Below are 19,437 nucleotides of genomic sequence, written 5' to 3' on the forward strand. Positions count from 1 at the left end.
TATGATATCTGCTAGGCCTAAAAATACACATCAAACCTATAATAATGCATTGAATTTAGACTTATCTCCTTTTTTTGTGCCGCATGTAAATAAATAGAGCATATAAATGTTGAAATATCACAACAAAAAATGGTACATGTATAGGCCATTATCTCAATATTAATATAGAGTACTAGGAATAAACTTCCATAATTATCCTAACACCATTATCATTTTCTAACTTTATCATCTTGGAGAAGTGATTCCCCTTCCTTGTTTCAATAATCCCCATATTTTTTATCCTTTTTTTTTTTTTGGTGTTGTTTGGGGGTATTTAGATGAGGAGGAGGAAGAGGGGAAATCAAATCCATGATGATGTTTTTTTTGTAATAGAAATTGATAATGGTGAGAGATAATAGGAACATTATAAGGCCTGTTGTCTTCAAAATTGGCGTTGTTTTGGCTATATCTCTTGGTGGAATTATCTATACAATTTTCAGAACCAAAAGAATCAAAACCTCCAAATCAAATTCATCCTCACCTTCATATGCAACAGGTTAATTTTTTTTGTATTTTAATGTTTTTTTGATTAGATGTTTTTTTCTCTCTGCTTTTGATTTTGTGAATTGAGTTTACAGGTGGTCAAAATTTTGAGCTCACAAATGATATTGATCATGCCTCCCCTGCAACTCCGTCACCTTCCTCCCGGAAATCAGTTTCTACTGCGTCAGAGAAACACGTAAGATTATACATTTGTTCTTTGATTCTTCAAGCATCTGTTGACAAAATGCTTTGGGTTAATATAGTTAGATTACTGGGAAGTTGTACTCGTCTAGTCCAGTCAATCTCATGTCATTGCTATTTGGTGCGCGAACATCATGTATTGAATGAACAATTTTATGCACTTTCTCTATAGTTGGCATTGAACAATTTATGTTAGTAGTGAATTTTCCTGTAATATATATTTGGTTGTTGCAAGCTAATCTGTTTTTTCGTTTCTCTTGCAGGAGGACCTTTACATCTCTAAACACATCATTGATAATTCCATAGGTGTTCCATCTAGTAGTGTTATATTCAACGCGGAGAGAGATGGATTTTTCCTGCCAGAGTTCAATGAACTTGTCAAGGAACTTGCTTTATCTACCTCAAAGAGAGACATTGAAACAGTGATGCAGCATGAAGATTCACCCAGAGAATATAGAATTGTAGAAATTGTTAACCATGAGCAAGAGATTAAGAGTCTGAAAAACACTGTTAAAACTCTCCAAGAGAGGGAGAGGATTTTAGAGATCCAATTGCTCGAGTATTATGGTCTCAAGGAGCAAGAAACTGCTATCATGGAACTTCAAAATCAACTAAAAATAAACAATGTGGAGGCCAAGATTTTTGGTCTCAAGATTGAGTCACTGACCGAGGATAAGATGAGGTTAGAGGCTAAAGTGTCTGATTATGGAAAAGCTGTTTGTGAGCTCGAAGCTGCAAAAGTCAAGATAAAGCAACTAAAAAAGAAAGTGAGATCAGAAGCTGATCATAGTAAAGAACATATTTTAGCCCTTCAAGAAAAAGTTATGAAGTTGCATGATCAGGAAAAGAAGAATGTTGAAGCTGAATCGGATGTCCAGTTAAAGCTCCGAAGACTCGAGGATTTGGAGATTCAGACTGTTGAGTTGAATAAGTCTAACCAAAGTTTAAGAAAAGAAAATTCAGATCTTGCTCATAGACTAGAATCTGTTCAGATCATTGCTTCTTCTGTCTTGGAGAACGAAGAAGTAATTCCTCTGTTCATGTTACATTTCATTTTACACTTTGTTTAGTGTTGTCTACTTATTGAACATTTCTTATTTCAGACAGAAGCACTGAAGAAGGAAACTCTACAGTTGAAAAAGCAAAATGAGGATTTAGCAAAGGATGTTGAACGTCTTCAAGCAGATCGCTGCACTGATGCTGAGGAACTAGTCTATCTCCGATGGATAAATGCTTGTTTGCGGCATGAGCTGAGGAACTATCAGCCAGACACAGGTAAGACAATTGCAAGAGACCTCAGCAAAACATTAAGCCCCAAGTCAGAGGAGAAAGCCAAGCAACTAATTCTTGAATATGCGAATAAAGAAGAAAGTCAAGGAGAAAGGGAGGTTAATGTTAGTGATCTTGATTCCGAATGGTCCTCCTCCCAAACATCCTTTCTTACAGACTCTGTTGAATTTGATGAAACTTCTACTGATAACTCATCACCCTGTAAGACTCAGTCTTCGAGCAAAAAGAAAGTGTTTAGTAAGCTTATGAGACTCCTAAGAGGAAAAGGCCGCCCACTTAGTCGAAGTTCTTCTATGGATACGGTGCACACTCTAGAAGATAATGTAGCAGGACATTCTAGTTATTCTCCAGGGTACATAGATTCCGGTGCTAATGGTCTCAACATCAGGTCAAGAACGTCATCGCAAGGTTCATCCAAACAATTTCTGGACCTACATTCTGTGTCTCAAGGTTCAAGGAGCGGCAAATTAGGAGAAAACAACAACTATCAGATGAATAGTAGGCAAAATAGTGATGGGGGTTCGTCGTCAGGTTCAAGAAGATTGGATTCACCTCAAGAGAACACAAGTAAAAATGAGCCTGAGAAAGCAGAATTGCTGAAGTATGCAAAAGCTTTAAAAGGGTCCCGTTCTAAAATGGGATTTGGCAGGAGATCATCATCTGTTAGTTCCTTCTAACATTTGTGTTTGCTCAAACTGTCACAGAGGTGGAATCATGATTTAAAAACTCACGAGTGCTGAATTCTAATCATATTATGTTACTGAGTTTGTACATATTCATGAATTTTAAAGACAAATAACAACAGACTTTGACAAATAACGAATCAACTTATCTCCATGGTTCAGATCCGAAAAATATTACATAATCGAAAGATAATACTAATATGCAGGCAAAACATCAAGGATATAAGAAATTTCTACATCACAACTACAAGCATCACAATGAATGTAGGCATGTTCATCGTCCCTGTCAAGCCAGCCATTCCTGAGAATGTTTTTTTCATGTTGGATAGTGCAACAAGCGGGTCTTTTTCCCAAAATTAAAGGATTCTTCACCCAAATAGTTTTCAACATCTCTAATAAACTTTTTCGACATTGCCTTGTTATTTTTCTAGATGCCTCTGTTTTTTTCATGATCCCGATCAACTTCACCCCTTTTTGCTTATATTCATCCCCCAAAAAGACTCGTATTATGCCAATCACATACAATGCCCCAAAGTGGTCTCCGTTTGCTGCTTGCTTCAGAAATTCCATCGCAACTTCTGGCTTATCGTTTTTGAAAAAGTCCAACTGCAAATAAAAGAACAGTTAAATATCAGTCAGGCTGAATACATGGATAAGTTCATTTAGACACTCGAATTAATCATGTTCAAACTAAGCACCTAAACAAATGCAGAATTTTTTTTTCCAAAAATTTTGAGTTGCATAGGAACAAAGTAAAGAGTAAAGTTTAAAATTAATTCTTACCACGCCTTTTCTGTATAAAAATTCTGTGTTCCCACATTCTCTACATAGCTCCATGAAAGAAACAACTTTATTTTTCTTCTCTTGCGTCTGCTCTTTCCACCAAGGTTCAATCGGAAAGTCTACCAACGTTACCTTCTGATATACAAATCGTTCATTTGCGACTTCATTTAAAATCTTGCAACTAAAATATCAATTGGTTAGGAAATAAAATTAAATTCTAAAATGCTAACCTGGTGAAGAGCGGGAAACAACATACATAATCCGTACATCGTTTGCACAGGGTACAAAATAAAATATATATTGAAGCATTTTTAAAATATATTATAGTGTAGTAAAATAATTAAAATATTGACAGAGAAGTAATTCAGAGAACCATTAGAAAATTAACTAGCTGTATTCCTACTGATATATACGTACCTTAATTTGATATTAATTAAACTTTTAAAGGAAGAAGAAGCAACTCTTCCAACAATTTCAGTAAGTATCTCGTTGGGAAGCAATAAAATGGGAGAAGAAGTATTTTCTTTTATGACTTTGTTATTATTTCTAACGGTCCTCTTCATATTTTTTCTTGAATGACCATTGATCAACATTTTTCTTGAAGAGATTTTTACTAACAATGAATGCAATTGAATTATATGTTTGGGTTTTATAAAAAGTTTGAATGAAAAATGAAAAAGTTATGTTTTTTCTGAAGACTTTTACGAACTTTTCTGAAATATTGTGACTTTTTCATAAGATTGTGATTTTTCTGGTGAATTGCAACTTTTGTGAAGAGATATGTTTTTCTGAAGAATTATGACTTTTCTAAAGAATAAATATACGATTGTTGCAAGCTGATCTGTTTTTTCGTTTCTTTTGCACGAGGACAGAGATGGATTTTTCCAGCCAGGGTATTATGGTCTCAAGGAGCAAGAAACTGTTATCAATGGAACTTCAAAATCAACTTAGGAGGCCAAGATTTTTGTACAATATTCAACGAAATTTTGAAGATAATAACAAATTTTAAAAAAATAACGAATCAGAGTAAAAAATATTATATATTCAAAAGATAATTACATGTAATTCTAATATCTAGGCAAAACACTAACAATATAAGAAATTTCTACATCACAACTACAAGCATGACAATGAAAATCGATTTGTTCATCGTCACTATCAAGAGGCCAGCCATTCCTACGAACGCGATGCTGATGTTGAATAGTGCAACGAGTGGGCCTTTCTCCCAAAACTAAAGGATTCTTCACCCAAATATTTTTCAAGATCTCTTCTAAACTCTTTCGACATTCTCTAGTTACTTTTCTAAGTGTCTTGGTTTCTTTCATGTTACCAATCAACGTTACCCCTTTCCGCTTGAATTCACCACCCAAAAAGACTCCAATTATGCCAATCACGTACAATGCCCCAATGTGGCCTCCTTTTGCTGCTTGCTTCAGCAATTCCACTGCAAAATCTGGTCTATTGTTTTTAAAAAAGTCCATCTAAAAATAAAAACACATTAAGCACATATTAATATCAAGTTGGCACCTGAACACATACGAAGAAAATCAAAATTTGAGTCGTGAGTGTTTAATTGGAATAAAGTTACGAGTCTAAAGTCTAAAATTGATTATTACCACTCCTTTTCTGTATAGGGCTTCTGTATTACCGCATTCTCTACATAGCTCCATGAAAGAAGTAACTTTATTTATCTTCTCATCCTTCTCCTTTTGCCACAAAGGTTCTATTGGAAAGTTTACCAGCGTCACCTTCTGATATATGTATCGTTCATCTGAAATTTCATTAAGAACCTTGCAACTAAAAAATATCGATCGGTTAGGAAAAAATTAAAAATTGTTCATTTAAAAAATAAAATATTTATAAATATATATCTATATACATACATACCTTAATTTGACATTGATAAAATTTTTGAAGGAAAAAGAAGCAACTCTTGCAACAATATCAGTAAGTAACTCATTGGGAAGAGATTCAATTGAAGAACAAAAATTTTGTTCGATTAGTTTGTTATTATTACGTTTTCTTGCAATGCTCTTCATATTTTTTCTTGAATGACGATTGATCACCATTTTTCTTTGAACAATTAAACTTATGATAAATAATGAACGCAATTATGTTATATATATAAGTTTTTTTACAGCTTAGTTTCTGTTTTTTTCAGGTTTCCTTCTTTAAATCGGATTTGGAAAATTTTTAGTTTGTTGATTTTATTTTTTCTTCTTATTTCAGGTGAAAGTAGGAAAGTGTGTTGGCGTTAGTAAGAAAACTTTCCTTTTCTTACATGTACGTCGAGAGAGGTTCGTTTTTAGAAACTTTTATTTTATATAACTGAGGTTTGTTTTTAGAAACTTTTATTTATATAACTTTACTATTTTATATAAATTTTGTGTAATATTGGGCAGGGCATATGAATAAAAAATGGGAAAAGGGTGTGATATACCCCTTAACTTTGTCATTTAGAGCTAATGTATCCTTTGTTATGAAACTGACTCATATATACCCCTACTTGTAAACTAATGACTCACATATACCCTTTTTCCTCTAACGGAAATGAAAAGAATAATAATCTTAATCTAAATTTTTATTATTTTTTTCTAAAAAATATAATTCCGTATGAGTAAATTTAATTCTCGTCAAATATATTTTTTTGACTTTTTTTTGTTTCAATGACTAATTTATAATTATTATTTTGATAATCAAATTCATTTATGTTTCACTAATATTCTTGTAAAACTTATTGTAGATGACCAAATTTTTTCTTCGAATACGATATTAAATTACAATACACACAAAAAAAAATTTTATTTTTTTATTCTTTAAACTAAGGAATGAAAGAAAAAAAAACAAAATAAGAAGGGAAAAGGGTCTGATATACCCCTCAATTTTGTCATTTAGAGCTGATATACCCCTTGTTATTAAAGTGGCTCATATATACCCCTATTTGTAAACAAATGACTCACATATACCCTTTTCCTCTAACGGAAATGAAAAAAATAATAATTTTAATCTAAATTTTTATTATTTTTTTCTAAAAAATATAATCCCATATGAGTAAATTTAATCCTCGTCAAACTTATTTTTTTGACTTTTTTTGTTTCAATGACTAATTTATAATTATTATTTGATAATCAAATTTATTTATGTTTCACTAATATTCTTGTAAAACTTATTGTAGATGATCATATTTTTTCTTCGATTACGAAATTAAATTACAATACACACAAAAAAATAGTTTAATTTTTTATTCTTTAAATAAGGAATGAAAGAAAAATAAAATAAGAATAAGAAATTCAAATAATTATAATAAAAGAAGTCAAAAAATAATTTATGTATGAAAAAAATTAAAATATACCTTGGAAGAATCATATATACCCCTAAATAAATTTTTTAAAAAAATTAGAAGTAATAAATATAAATTTAAAACTAATTTTTTAAAATCCGTTAAATGAAGGGTATATGTGAGCCATTTTGTAACGACAGGGGTATATGTGAGCCGTTTGTATAACGGTAAGGGCATATATGAACCACTTTTATAAAGAGGGGTATATCAGCTCCAAATGATAAAGCTGAGGGGTATATCAGACCCTTTTCCCAAATAAGAATAAAAAAATTCAAATAATTATAATAAAAGAAGTCAAAAAATAATTTATGTATGAAAAAAATTAAAATATACCTTGAACTTTGATAGAAGAATCATATATACCACTAAATAATTTTTTTTACAAAAATAGAAGTAATAAATATAAATTTTAAACTAATTTTTTAACTTCCGTTAAATGAAGAGTATATGTGAGCCATTTTATAACGGCATGGGTATATGTGAGCCGTTTGTATAATGGTAAGAGCATATATGAGCCACTTTTATAACGAAGGGTATATCAGCTCCAAATGACAAAGTTGAGGGGTATATCAGACCCTTTTCCCATAAAAAATTCGCTATTCTTTTAATTAGAATCAGAAATTTTAAATGTTTCTTCTTTTTTCGAGCTTCCACGTTGACGACGCTCCATTTAAATGTAGGGCAAATTAGTGTCACGGTATAATTATAGGGTTCAAATTAAACGTATAATGAAATTAAGGGCAAGCCATAGTATGGTAAAACTATCCTATCAATCATTGATATTTGTTAATAAATATGTCAAATTTAAATATAACAAGTAAAAGTGAACTAAGAAAATAAATTTTTAATATAAAGAATAAGTAAAACCAAACGAAAGGGCATGTCATTTTGCATTTAATACAAAGAACAATTGAAAATACATCACAAACACACAACATGGTACATTCATTAAAAATAGAAACAAGTAACTGACAGCTACACGATACATCATTTTCATCTTCAACATCTAAACAAATAAATGAGAATTGAAAGGTGATAAATCGAACTTTTTCAACTAAGCAAAAGTTTAAATAACCAATCAACTCGGTTGTTAAAATTCACATATTTTGTTGTATTAGCTATCCAAGTAGGTAGATCCCTTGCATAATAAGCGTATCGGCTAGAACTTTGTTTGCAGCTTCAGATAGATGAATTCCATCCCAAAACACATACTCTGTTGCATTGCTGCAAGTCCCTGCTAACTTTGGGTTGCAAAATAGTGATGTTGTTTCAACTTTACCTGTCCCACAGCACCCTCGATTCGCTACCACGAATCCTAATAACCACCAAATGATTATGTCAATAACAAACAGGATTTTGTATAAGCAGTGGTTGAATAGTAGGTTTTATATGGAAAATTACCGTGGTCTGATGGATAATTGACGAGGTCATACATGGGCTGGAAGACGTCAAAGATAGCAATCTTAAGGCCAGGAAGTTGCTTTCTCAATTGTGCTGCAGTTGAATTCATCTTTTTGTTGAATTGTTTGGCATCTCTATTGATCTTTGAGATACAACCACTCTTATGAAATCCAAACATTGTTTTCGCAGCTGGAAGACACCCCAATGGTGGCAATGAAGTCACCCCAATTCTTCGTGCTCCTTGCCCATACAAATCCTGTTTATTTACATAATTAATCAAATAAATATTTAACTAACTTCTGATTCATCATAGTTTAAATCGGTTGTATCATGTTGAGTGAGTTGTGTCTTGCGACCCAACACTTAAAAAAAGTTGAAATTAGTTATGAACTTTGTTGCTGCTAATTCATCGCTAAATTACCTTGACAAAGTGAGTGAATATGCGAACAAGATAAGAACTATACTGACGAGGAGTAGAAATTTTGTTAAGATAAGGATTGAAGTAGTAATTCTGTAAGAAATCAGCTGTTCCAGCACTTAATATGTAGAGTGCATCCTTTAGGATGGATTCCGCTTTTTGGCTGCCAGCAACTTTTACTAGCTTGGATTTGTACTCCTTATAATATTGCATTTGTTTAGACAATGGAATTGCATGCTGCATCACCAAAAAAAAAAATTGTCAACTACACTCAGCCCCAAATTTGATAACCGAAGATGCATTACAACAAAAACGGTCTTTAGCAATTAATCGTTACACACAATTCACGATCTGCTTGTTTTAGTAAAGACATCGACTATATAATGACAACAGTAAGAACAGAGCGCTTGTAAAACTTACGTTGAGGATGGCTGTTTTATCATCATAGCCAGCAGCGGCAGAAGCGAAATTAGTACCAATAAGGAGATTCTTTCCTGATGCTTCAGGGCTCAAATACGCAGCCGGGTAAGTAGTGAAGCCAAGTGCATCAGCTACAACCACATACGTTAGCTTGATAGTAATAACTAAAAACTAACAGGATCCTATAAATAAATTCAGAAACGTGAATCTAGAAATTTTATTTTGGATGAATGATTAACCTTATAGGTGAACAATAGTTGTGTGACTTTTGTGTTACGAAACAAAGTTGAATGAGTTTCTGAAGTAAAAATTGTTAGTCGAGTGATGGTAACTCATTAAAGTTGTCAATACTAAACACTTTAGAGTAGGAATTAGCAAGTTAACTTACCAGTCATATCAGTTACTAATTTGCCATTACAGAATCTACCAGTAGGTTGATGAGTTACAAAATCCCTTCCATAAGGTGGATAATTAGCCTTAAAAAGAGTAATAATGTAGTCATTATTTCCTACATCAGAAGCTGAATCCCCAAACGTAATAATTGCTGGAACAAGCGTTGTTGATTCTTGAGCACTACTCAAACGGATCGCAGAACCCAATAACGCCACCAACAACAATAACAATGCTGGTCTATTATTGTAGATGCCCATTCTCCAAAAAGGAATCGTACAGTGTGTGTTAGCTAGACACTTGAAAACTATATAATGATCACAGTATGTTGCAAGTCTGATCACATCAATAATTAAAGGATGAACAATTCTGCATTCAATACAAGGGACCTGAAACAGCAAGGGAGCACAGGCTACACTGGCCCAGGTCCTCATTTATTTCATCTTTATAATTCTATCAGCGTTACTCAATTTTCTTCAGAACTTTGAAAATTTGTTGCTTATCTACCTACTTTAGAACTAAGGCTTTAATACGTTTTTGTTAAGATCTGTTTGGAGAGTCATTATGATTTAGGTTAGGTATAGAATTCACAAGGAGAAGATGCGACAAATATAATTTTTTTTGTGTTAGTTGGAATCAATGTATTATGCTTAATAGTATGAAAATTTATGTCATTTCAGCCTTTTTATATATCTATGTGTTATAGTCTTACAGACATGGTAGGGGTTGGGGCTAACTTCCCCACACCCTTAAAGTGATAAATATATATATATATATATATATTTTGCTTTTCTCTAGATCGGTCTATACCTTAAGTAGTCGATTTCGTGAATCTACTATATTTTATGGATTCACTTGAGACTTTTCCCAAAAGCGACTTTAAAAATACCGATTAGCACAAAAAAGTGGAGCTCAGATTTATTTCATCTTCATTATATTTCTTATTAATTTTCATTAATGTTAGGTTTAGGAGTGTTGCTCCGCCACTAATCACCATGATACGTGCAAATTTTGAGTACCGTCATTTTAATTTTGAAAAAATAAAAATAGAAGGGACGTTAAGCTAGCCAGTAGCCCATTACTGCTTTTTGTCGGTTGCAATAGCTTTGCAACATAAGACTGATGTTTAACTAAAAACGTATTATATTTTGTTATTACTTGCGTAACATTATATTTCATTTGTTTTAAAATAAGTTGTATTTCATGGAGAATTTAAAGCAAATTGACAAGAAGTGTTAGAAAATAATTGAAGACACAATCATTGCTTCAAAGAAGCTAAGAGGCCAGTGGACAAAGTCACAGAATTGATGAGGCTTTAATATATTTTCTGATTTACCTAAACATATAAAGAGATTAGCAAATGAAATTTGCCCTTGTTTAGAATAAAAACCTCACCCTCCCTGAGCATATTTTGGGTTTAGGACCTAGATTACAAGTCTTATCTCAAGAAATTAAAAAAAGGAGAAGGGTCTGATATACCCTTCAACTTTGTCATTTAGAGCTGATATACCTCTCGTTATAAATGTGGCTCATATATGTCCTTACCGTTATACAAACGGCTCACATATATCCCTGCCGTTACAAAATGGCTCACATATATCTTTTATTTAACGGAAATTAAAAAATTAGTTTTAAATTTATATTTGTTACTTCTAATTTTTTTTTAAAAATTATTTAGGGGTATATATGATTTTTTTTATCAAAGTTCAAAGTATATTTTAATTTTTTTCATACATAAATTATTTTTTGACTTCTTTTATTATAATTATTTGAGCTTCTTATTCTTATTTTGTTTTTTTTCTTTCATTCCTTAATTTAAAGAAAAAAATTTAAACTATTTTTTTTGTGTGTATTGTAATTTAATTTCGTATTCGAAGAAAAAATTTGGTCATCTATAATAAGTTTTATAAGAATATTAGTGAAACATAAATAAATTTGATTATCAAAATAATAATTATAAATTAGTCATCAAAACAAAAAAAAAGTCAAAAAAAAATATGTTTGACAAGGATTAAATTTACTTATATGGGATTATATTTTTTGGAAAAAAATAATAAAAATTTAGATTATTTTTTTCATTTCCGTTATAGAAAAAGGGTATATGTAGGCCATTTATTTACAAGTAGGGTATATATGAGCCACTTTTATAACGAGGGGTATATCAGCTCTAAATGATAAAGTTGAGGGTTATATCATATCCTTTTCCCTTAAAAAATAATAATTTAAAAGAAAACAAATTACTACAGTAAAATAGAAAGAGATACTACCTAATACAAAGGAAAAGTGAGCTAAGAGGCAGCGAAAGTGAAAGTGCATCTGGAAATTTGCCCAGGTTGCGTCGCACACCCATTTATTTTGAATTCAATTATTTTATATAATAAATTTCATATTCTTATGAATAATATATACATACATTTGACTTATCGACAGCTAGAAGCATCATAGAGTTTTACTATTTTTATATTTCTTTGTATGAATTGTTATTTTTCTTTCACGTTTAATGAAACTATACTTCATAGTTCAGTTGTTGGACCTGGCATGGAAGTTGACGTATGAAGATTGTTAATATTTAAACATCATCATTTTAATATTATTATAAACTCTGTGGTGATGACAAAATACTTTATTAAGATTGGTAAGATGAGATTTAGCTTCTTGAGATTTTTTTTTTTCTAATAAAAGACCGCTAAAAACACTTTGTCTACCGATAAATTTGCCAAAAAAAAAATTGTATTTACAACGGAGTTTGCCTTTGAAGAAATGGGTCTGATACTCAAATCAAATGGGTCAGCGAAATTGGGTTTAAAAAGTGGTGGATTTAATTTTTAAGTAAAGTACTAACATATATGGCCAATCATGATAAGTACTATTTTAAATTACAATAAAAAAATCAGATTTGGATATTAATTTGAGTGATATTTTTCAGCGAAAAAATAAAGATTGAGATTATTTTTTTAATCAAAAAGCAGATGAAAATTTATGAGCCATTTTTCATACGTTAGGATGAGAATAAATGTTTATTGTAGGCTTGAAAAATAAGAGGAGACTTTTCAATTTAAATTTTCCTTAGTACATTTTTTTCCAAGTCAACACTCATTAATAACAGTAAAAATAACTAATACAAACATCATTTTCATCTTCATGCATCTCAACAAGAAAACGATAAATTTTAAAAAGTAAAAAGAGGAAAGTAACTTTAAAAGGTCTTACATATAAAATTCACATATTTTTATTGGATTAATTATCCAATTAGGTTGATGCCTTGAATAATGAGTGAATCAGCTAGAACTTGGTTAGCTGCTTGAGATGGATGCACACTATCCCAAAACACATATTGTGTTGCATTGCTACATGTTCCTGGTGATTTTGGGTTGCATAATAATGATGTTGTCTCCACTGTTCCTGTTCCACAACACCCTCTGTTTGCTTCCGCGAATCCTAATAATCAATCACCAAAAAAAAGTACGTCAATAACGCAGGATTTTTTTTTATAAGCAGTAGAGTTTATATGAAAAAATTACCGTGGTCTGATGGAGATTTGACGAGGTCATATAGGGGTTGGAAGATGTCAAAGACAGCAATCTTAAGTCCAGGAAGTTGCTTTTGTAACTGTGTTGCAGCTGAATTCATTTTCTTGTTGAATTGTTGGGCATCTGTATTGATCTTTGACACACATCCATTCTCATGAAATCCGAATAATGTTCTAGCAGCTGGTAGACAGCCCAATGGTGGAAGTGAAGTTACCCCAATTCTTCTTGCTCCTTGCCCATACAAATCCTGTTTTACAAAATTTATGGTGGAACGTTTAGTAAAGACTAGAGATAGTGTCTCGCAACTAATTTAATTCAAGTTTGATTGAAAACACGAATTGAATTGATCAACCAAAATAGCATCATGAAACAAATTATTACCTTGACGGAGCTAGTGAATATGCCGACAAGATAAGAACCATATTGATCAGGAGTGTAGAGTTTGTTAAGATACGGATTGATGTAGTAATTCTGTAAGAAATCACTGCTTCCTGCACTTATTATGTAAAGTGCATCCTTTAGGATGGATGCCGCTTTTTGACTGCCTGCAACTTTTGCTAGCTTGGATTGATACTCCTTGTAGTATTGCATCTGTGTTGAAAATGGAATTGCATGCTGCATCAACAAAAAATTGTCAACAATAGTTAGTCACAGTTCCGCAAATTAACTAAATTTTATCACAACTCAACACTACATCAAAAACGATCTTTAGCTACAATAATAAATCAAACAATTGATTATTTGCTCTGTATCTAACATCGTTTAGCATATTTTTTCACCAAACCTTGCTATGATTACCGTAAGAGAAAAAAAACAGAGTGCTTGTAAAACTTACGTTGAGGATGGCGGTTTTATCATCAAATCCAGCAGCAGCAGAAGCGAAATTAGTACCAATAAGGAGATTCTTTCCTGATGCTTCAGGGCTCAAATATGCAGCCGGGTAAGTAGTGAACCCAAGTGTATCAGCTACAACATTAAAAGAATATTAAACCACAACTGTTAAATTAATAGTATATATCTAAGTAAAAGTTACGTAAAATTCAAAGACGAAGCTAGAATTTTTAGAGTATGTGTTTTAAATTATAATTTTTTTTTTATGGATTCTGTTAGACTACAAAGCTTGAACTGAAGTTATTGAATTCTGTCAAATCCATGGAGAACACTAAATTATGAATTAGTCGAGTCATTAATTTCAAACTTCAAAAACAAATAACTTACCAGTGATATCCGTAGCTAATTTTCCATTGCAGAATCTACCGGTGGGTTGACGAGTGACAAAATCCCTTCCATAAGGTGGATAATTAGCCTTAAAAAGAGTATGAATGTAGTCATTGTTTCCTACATCCACAGCGGAATCGCCAAATGTAATGATTGCCGGAACAAGTGTTGTGGAACTTTGAGCATTATTCAGACGGATGTGAATAAAGCCCAATAAAGCCACAAAGAAAAATGCCAATTTTTGCTGTCTGTAGATACCCATATTTCCAAAACAAAACTTTGTACTTTGTTACTGACTTTCCTCAACCAAAACTTTATAGTGAGCCAAATGTAAGTCAGAACCGACTGAGGATGAATAGCTGTGCATTCAAAGAAGGGAGATGAAGGTTGAGCTATAGCCATTAATGCCGCTTTGGAGGTAGTTAAGTGCCATTAATTCACAAGTTGCTAAAATCAATGTAAATATAGTCAGTACGAAATATCTTAATTTTCACCTTTTCATAAACATTGAGATTATTTATATCAATCATCATTAACAAAATCGTCTCCTAGTTAATAAATTCAAGTTTACACTATTTTAACTCGTGGAATCGATTCAATCCATGCTGAAACTCGGTAAAATTTGCGAATGACCTAAAATTAGAATTTTGAATTCGAATAAATTGAATAAAGATATATTAAGTGAAACTTTTAACATAAATATAAAGTTTGAGCCGATATTACACCGATATATGGTCATTCATGCCATACTTTTGTCATGTCCTCCTAGAAGGAGTAAAATTAAGATATTTTGTACACAAACGGTAAATTTAGACATTATCCCTGAAAACAAAAATGAAATATTATTCATTAAACAGAGCTTTCATTGCCAGTATTGACAATAAGAAGGATTGTTTGTCAACCTCACAAACAGATCAAAATTGGTAGGGTGCAATAATTATAGAGATAGAAAGTAAGTATGTTGTCAATTCTTACACGAAGCTAATAATGAAAAAAAAGGAAGTAGTTGAGAGGCATTTGGTATAGCATTGGGCTGCGGCCACGAGCTAGCTAGGGAGCATGCATGTGATACACTTTAATTACCTCTTTCATAATTCACTGCCTGCCTCACAAATGATGAGGCATTATACATATATTTACATCTGGATACCAGTTTGTGTTACATAGGATCAGTTGAGAATGAATTTGATACGAAATTTAAGAAAAAAGATAAAGATTTTTAAAATTTATGATTTAAATAAGTGATAGATATTTGTGTTGTTAAGTTTTATTTGTCCTAAATTTCTTAGCGTAAATAGATTTTTCTTTTAGGAAAAGGTTTTGAATTGACAAATCTTTTTTTCAAGTAGGAAAAGATTTAGGACTCTATAAATAGAGACATGTTCTTTCTAACTTAATCATCATTCACAATGTAGTCTTAAAGGGCTTTGAGAGTTTTGATTAGGGGGAGAATTTGAGGCTCACAAGTTTGATACGTTATTACTTGTGTGGACCTCTCATGTATTTCGAGTGAACTAATTGAGGTTGTTTCTCTCTGTATTTTGTACTCTCATATTTATAGTGGATTGTCCATCTCCTTTGTGGACGTAGGTCGATTGACCGAACCACGTTAAATCTTTGTGTCTTTTGATATATTTCTCGTTGTGTTTTTACTCGTGATCTCTCGAGGTTTGCTTTGCTAGCTTTCGCATTTACACCTACTTATTTTCGGTTCAATATGTGTGACTATAAATTAAGTAATATAAATGGGAATAGAGAGAGTACTATATGTTGCCTATTTTTTCTTTTATTCTTTTTTTCGATGTATTTTGTTATTACTGGAAAAAACTAGTTCTACTTTGATTCTCCCACGACATGTTGGTTGTGGATAGACTATTTGGACGATTCTTTTCTCGTGAGCTAGCTTGTGAGCTTAAGTTAGACTTAAAGTAGTTTTTAATTATCAATTCTATCTCACTTTATTGTGTTTATTAGATGTTGGACCTATCTTATAATGTCCATGCTTCAAATGCTATGTCACAGGTGTGCGACGAGTGTTGATTCTCCCAGTGGCGAATGGGTGTTTGGTTTCTTTGCATGGTCTCGAACAATTCTTTCCTTGTAAGCTAATTTTCAAAATTGAGTTATACTCAAATTTATAATTTTCAAAATTGAGTTTTACTCGAATTTATAGACAAGGACGTCACATGTAGGTACAACGATGCAACAGGTTCATGTTGGTTGTGTTGTTGATAATTGAAACAATAATGAGAAGGAAGTTAGGTTTGAGAGAAATTTGGTCCAAGGATGGTAGACAAGCGACTTTAAAAGAGTGATTTCAATAGCAGTATGCAGCAAAGCTCTTAAATGTGAAGGAGAACCACTCACTCTCATATTCATCATCTCCATAACCATATGCCATGATTGTTCTTCTACACTTACTAACTAGTAACTACTACCATATATTTATTTTTTTTCAATTTTTCATCTGGTGTCCGATATTTTCATTATAATCCAACCGGATTTGAATTCTACTAGAAAGTTCTAGCTGAAACGCTCCCTAACAAAATCGATTAAATATCAAATTCAAAACCTCTAATTAAGAATAAATGAATATTTACCGCTCCACTCGGTCAGTACAAAATAATTAACTTTGCATTAACAATTGAACTACATAGAAACCGCGTGTACTTGAATCCCTTTAAAGTCGTAACGCAATGAAACTTGAATGCATACAAAAAAAACACCAGCAAGACGTGTGATGGTCATGGATAATCAAAATTATGACCAAAAATGTATTTTTTTATATTTAAAACATTTTTTTCCTTTTAAAAATATTAATTAAAGAAAGAACGTTGTTAGTTAATTATGTCTTAACATTTTCGGATGAATTAGAAAGTCACTGTTAACGAATTTCAATGTTCCTAACTTAACTAATTTTTGGTATTGCATTTATAGCTTTGAGATGACGAAAATCACTTCTAGAGCTACATCATTAACATGTTTAATTTTATAATGTGAAATACTTTTTAAATAGATCGAGAATTAGCTCTATTGACATGAACTATTTTTGTCATATTTTTTAGAAATCAAACCTAAAAAGGATTAAAAAATAATACTTTTATTATAGTAATAAAGGATTGTACTAATGCTACTCAGTGGCACATTTATTAGTACTAATTACTATTTTGGCAATTTGTACTAAAGTCGGTTTGGCAGAATTCAGTTCCACCTCTCTATCTAATATTCCTAAAAAAAATAAAATTATTGGAGGTAAATTCAAAGTCATTTTCGTATTTTCTCACTTGATCTGAGTAGAGATAAAAAGGGAAAAGGATCAAATATGTCCCTAAATTATATTCGAAAAGTTTTAGATGTCCATTTAAAGTTTGGTCCATACGTGCCCTCGTCGTCCAATTTTTGGTCCAAATATGTCCTTATGGGCGTTAGTTGTCATGGTGGACATATCCAATTCATTTTTCATTTCTTTAAATGCCACATGAAATTGTCATGTCATTTTGACCTACCACATAACATTTATACGAAAATGGAAAGATATTTGGACTCATAAACACCTAATCCGACCCATAAATCAGCTCCTTTTAAATTCACTATCCGACCATTTTTAACAATTTTGTTTAATTTTTATTATTGCGGTAAATCCCGAAAATAAGTAATTGATTAATAAAAATAGAAAAAATATAAAATTAACGCCAAAAAGTCACAAATAAATATAGTAACCTTAAATCTAACATTTCATTTTTTTAAATTTTTTATTTTTCGGTAAATCTAAAAAATAGTAATTGATTAATAAAAATTATGAAAAGTATGAAAAAAAATATATAATGAAAAAAAAAATTAACGCCAAAAGTTCACAAATAAATATAGTAACATTTCAGTCTATATTTTTTTTAAATTTTTTTATATTTTTTGGCAAATCCCGAAAATGAGTTATTTTTTAATAAAAAGGGAAAAATATGAAAAAAAAAATATACGTCAAAATTCACAAATAAATATAGTAAACTTAAATTCAATAATTTTAAAAAATATATTTTTTTTTTCATATTTTCCTATTTTTTATTTCTGAATTTTTTTGCACAATTTTTTATATTTTTTCATATTTTTTGTTAATAAACTCATTTTTGGGATTTGTCGAAAAAATTAAAAATTAAAAAAAAGTTGAAATTGTTGAATTTAAGGTTACTGTATTTATTTTTTTAATTTTTGGCGTTAATTTAATTTTTTCCCATACTTTTTATTAATCAATTACTCATTTCGGAATTTATCGAAAAATAAAAAAATATAAAAAAGTGTTTAAATTGAATTTAAGGTTAATATAATTATTTCTGAATTTTTGTGTTAATTTTAAATTTTTTTCATATTTTCCTTTTTTTATTAATCAATTACTCATTTTTGGAATTTATCGAAAAAATAAAATTAACAAAATTGTTGAAAATTGGTCAAATAATTTATTTAGAAGGAGCTTGATTTATGGGTCGAATTAGGTGTTTATGAGTCTGAATATCATTTCATTTTCATATAAATGTTACGTGGTAAGACCAAAATGACATGACAATTCCATGTGGCATTTAAAGAAATGAAAAATGAGTTGGATACGTTCAACATGACCACTAACGTATATTTGAACCAAAAGTTGGATGGCGAGAAAATTAATGAACCAAACTTTAAATGAAAGGTATATATTTAGAGGCATATTTTACTCTTTCTCCAGATAAAAATAAAATAAAATTCTGCATATGTATGGAGTTTTGAAAAAAATAATGTACGTTCGAACTATAAATTCTCTTTGCTAGCCTAAAGTAGACTCGTAGGGCTGGCTCATTATTATTAATGTATCGATATTAATGTTAATATACATATAGTGGTCACACTCTGCATTGTATTTGTACTCATCAATTAATATAATTATTATTTTTACCTTGTACTGGTATCACTAGCTACTAGCTGTAAAAAATGTTCATGTGCAATGCTCAAGTTTCTTTTACGAACTCCGTTTCAAAAAATAATGAATCTCTTTCCTGTTTATTTTGTTTAAATGAATAAATTTTTTTATAATATTTTAACATTTCATATGACATATTTAAAATTATAAAATTAAAAAGTATTTTAATATATTTAATATAATTTTAATTTAAAATCACAAAATTAAAAAGTCTTCTTTATTTTCTTAAATTTCATTCTAAATTAAATTATACATTCTCTTTGAAACAAAAGGAGTAATTTATTATAAATAATAGGCCA

At 30.9% G+C, this 19,437-nt stretch overlaps 4 protein-coding genes across 4 annotated transcripts; 1 reads left to right on the forward strand and 3 right to left on the reverse strand.

Annotated features, from left to right (window-relative positions):
• The first annotated feature begins 36 nt into the window (after positions 1–36).
• On the forward strand, positions 37–2,836 carry LOC101252567 (protein CHUP1, chloroplastic). The gene is made up of 4 exons (XM_004235586.5): positions 37–535; positions 618–718; positions 987–1,748; positions 1,827–2,836. The coding sequence occupies exons 1-4, from the start codon at positions 382–384 to the stop codon at positions 2,688–2,690; spliced, it is 1,881 nt and encodes a 626-aa protein (XP_004235634.1). The 5' UTR covers positions 37–381; the 3' UTR covers positions 2,691–2,836.
• Positions 2,837–4,500: 1,664 nt separating this feature from the next.
• LOC104646634 (putative F-box protein At1g67623) lies at positions 4,501–5,554 on the reverse strand. The gene is made up of 3 exons (XM_069296081.1): positions 5,367–5,554; positions 5,096–5,276; positions 4,501–4,960 (listed from the first exon to the last, which is right to left on the reverse strand). The coding sequence occupies exons 1-3, from the start codon at positions 5,546–5,548 to the stop codon at positions 4,547–4,549; spliced, it is 777 nt and encodes a 258-aa protein (XP_069152182.1). The 5' UTR covers positions 5,549–5,554; the 3' UTR covers positions 4,501–4,546.
• A 2,126-nt stretch (positions 5,555–7,680) lies between these two features.
• Positions 7,681–10,121, reverse strand: LOC101252264 (GDSL esterase/lipase APG). The gene is made up of 5 exons (XM_004235585.5): positions 9,447–10,121; positions 9,059–9,189; positions 8,642–8,875; positions 8,221–8,476; positions 7,681–8,134 (listed from the first exon to the last, which is right to left on the reverse strand). Exons 1-5 carry the CDS (start codon positions 9,880–9,882, stop codon positions 7,938–7,940), a joined length of 1,254 nt encoding a protein of 417 aa, XP_004235633.1. The 5' UTR covers positions 9,883–10,121; the 3' UTR covers positions 7,681–7,937.
• Positions 10,122–12,495: 2,374 nt separating this feature from the next.
• LOC101251962 (GDSL esterase/lipase APG) lies at positions 12,496–15,051 on the reverse strand. The gene is made up of 5 exons (XM_004235584.5): positions 14,197–15,051; positions 13,814–13,944; positions 13,360–13,593; positions 12,970–13,225; positions 12,496–12,886 (listed from the first exon to the last, which is right to left on the reverse strand). The coding sequence occupies exons 1-5, from the start codon at positions 14,456–14,458 to the stop codon at positions 12,690–12,692; spliced, it is 1,080 nt and encodes a 359-aa protein (XP_004235632.1). The 5' UTR covers positions 14,459–15,051; the 3' UTR covers positions 12,496–12,689.
• Positions 15,052–19,437: the final 4,386 nt, after the last annotated feature.

Source organism: Solanum lycopersicum, chromosome 3 (genome assembly GCF_036512215.1).
Source record: "Solanum lycopersicum chromosome 3, SLM_r2.1".
In the NCBI taxonomy this organism is placed as follows: Eukaryota; Viridiplantae; Streptophyta; class Magnoliopsida; order Solanales; family Solanaceae; genus Solanum; species Solanum lycopersicum.

Bases quoted from the DNA above. Each gene is read 5' to 3' on its own strand.
- LOC101252567 (XM_004235586.5), top strand. From the start codon at position 382: ATGGTGAGAGATAATAGGAACATTATAAGGCCTGTTGTCTTCAAAATT. The intron at 536-617 runs GTTAATTTTTTT...TTGAGTTTACAG, and splicing joins CTCACCTTCATATGCAACAG to GTGGTCAAAATTTTGAGCTC. The intron at 1,749-1,826 runs GTAATTCCTCTG...TTCTTATTTCAG, and splicing joins CTGTCTTGGAGAACGAAGAA to ACAGAAGCACTGAAGAAGGA.
- LOC104646634 (XM_069296081.1), bottom strand. From the start codon at position 5,548: ATGGTGATCAATCGTCATTCAAGAAAAAATATGAAGAGCATTGCAAGA. The intron at 5,277-5,366 runs GTATGTATGTAT...GATATTTTTTAG, and splicing joins TTTATCAATGTCAAATTAAG to TTGCAAGGTTCTTAATGAAA. The intron at 4,961-5,095 runs GTAATAATCAAT...TTTTATTTTTAG, and splicing joins CCCTATACAGAAAAGGAGTG to ATGGACTTTTTTAAAAACAA.
- LOC101252264 (XM_004235585.5), bottom strand. From the start codon at position 9,882: ATGAGGACCTGGGCCAGTGTAGCCTGTGCTCCCTTGCTGTTTCAGGTC. The intron at 9,190-9,446 runs GTAAGTTAACTT...ATGTGGTTGTAG, and splicing joins ATTAGTAACTGATATGACTG to CTGATGCACTTGGCTTCACT. The intron at 8,876-9,058 runs GTAAGTTTTACA...TTGGTGATGCAG, and splicing joins ATAAAACAGCCATCCTCAAC to CATGCAATTCCATTGTCTAA.
- LOC101251962 (XM_004235584.5), bottom strand. From the start codon at position 14,458: ATGGGTATCTACAGACAGCAAAAATTGGCATTTTTCTTTGTGGCTTTA. The intron at 13,945-14,196 runs GTAAGTTATTTG...TTAATGTTGTAG, and splicing joins ATTAGCTACGGATATCACTG to CTGATACACTTGGGTTCACT. The intron at 13,594-13,813 runs GTAAGTTTTACA...TTGTTGATGCAG, and splicing joins ATAAAACCGCCATCCTCAAC to CATGCAATTCCATTTTCAAC.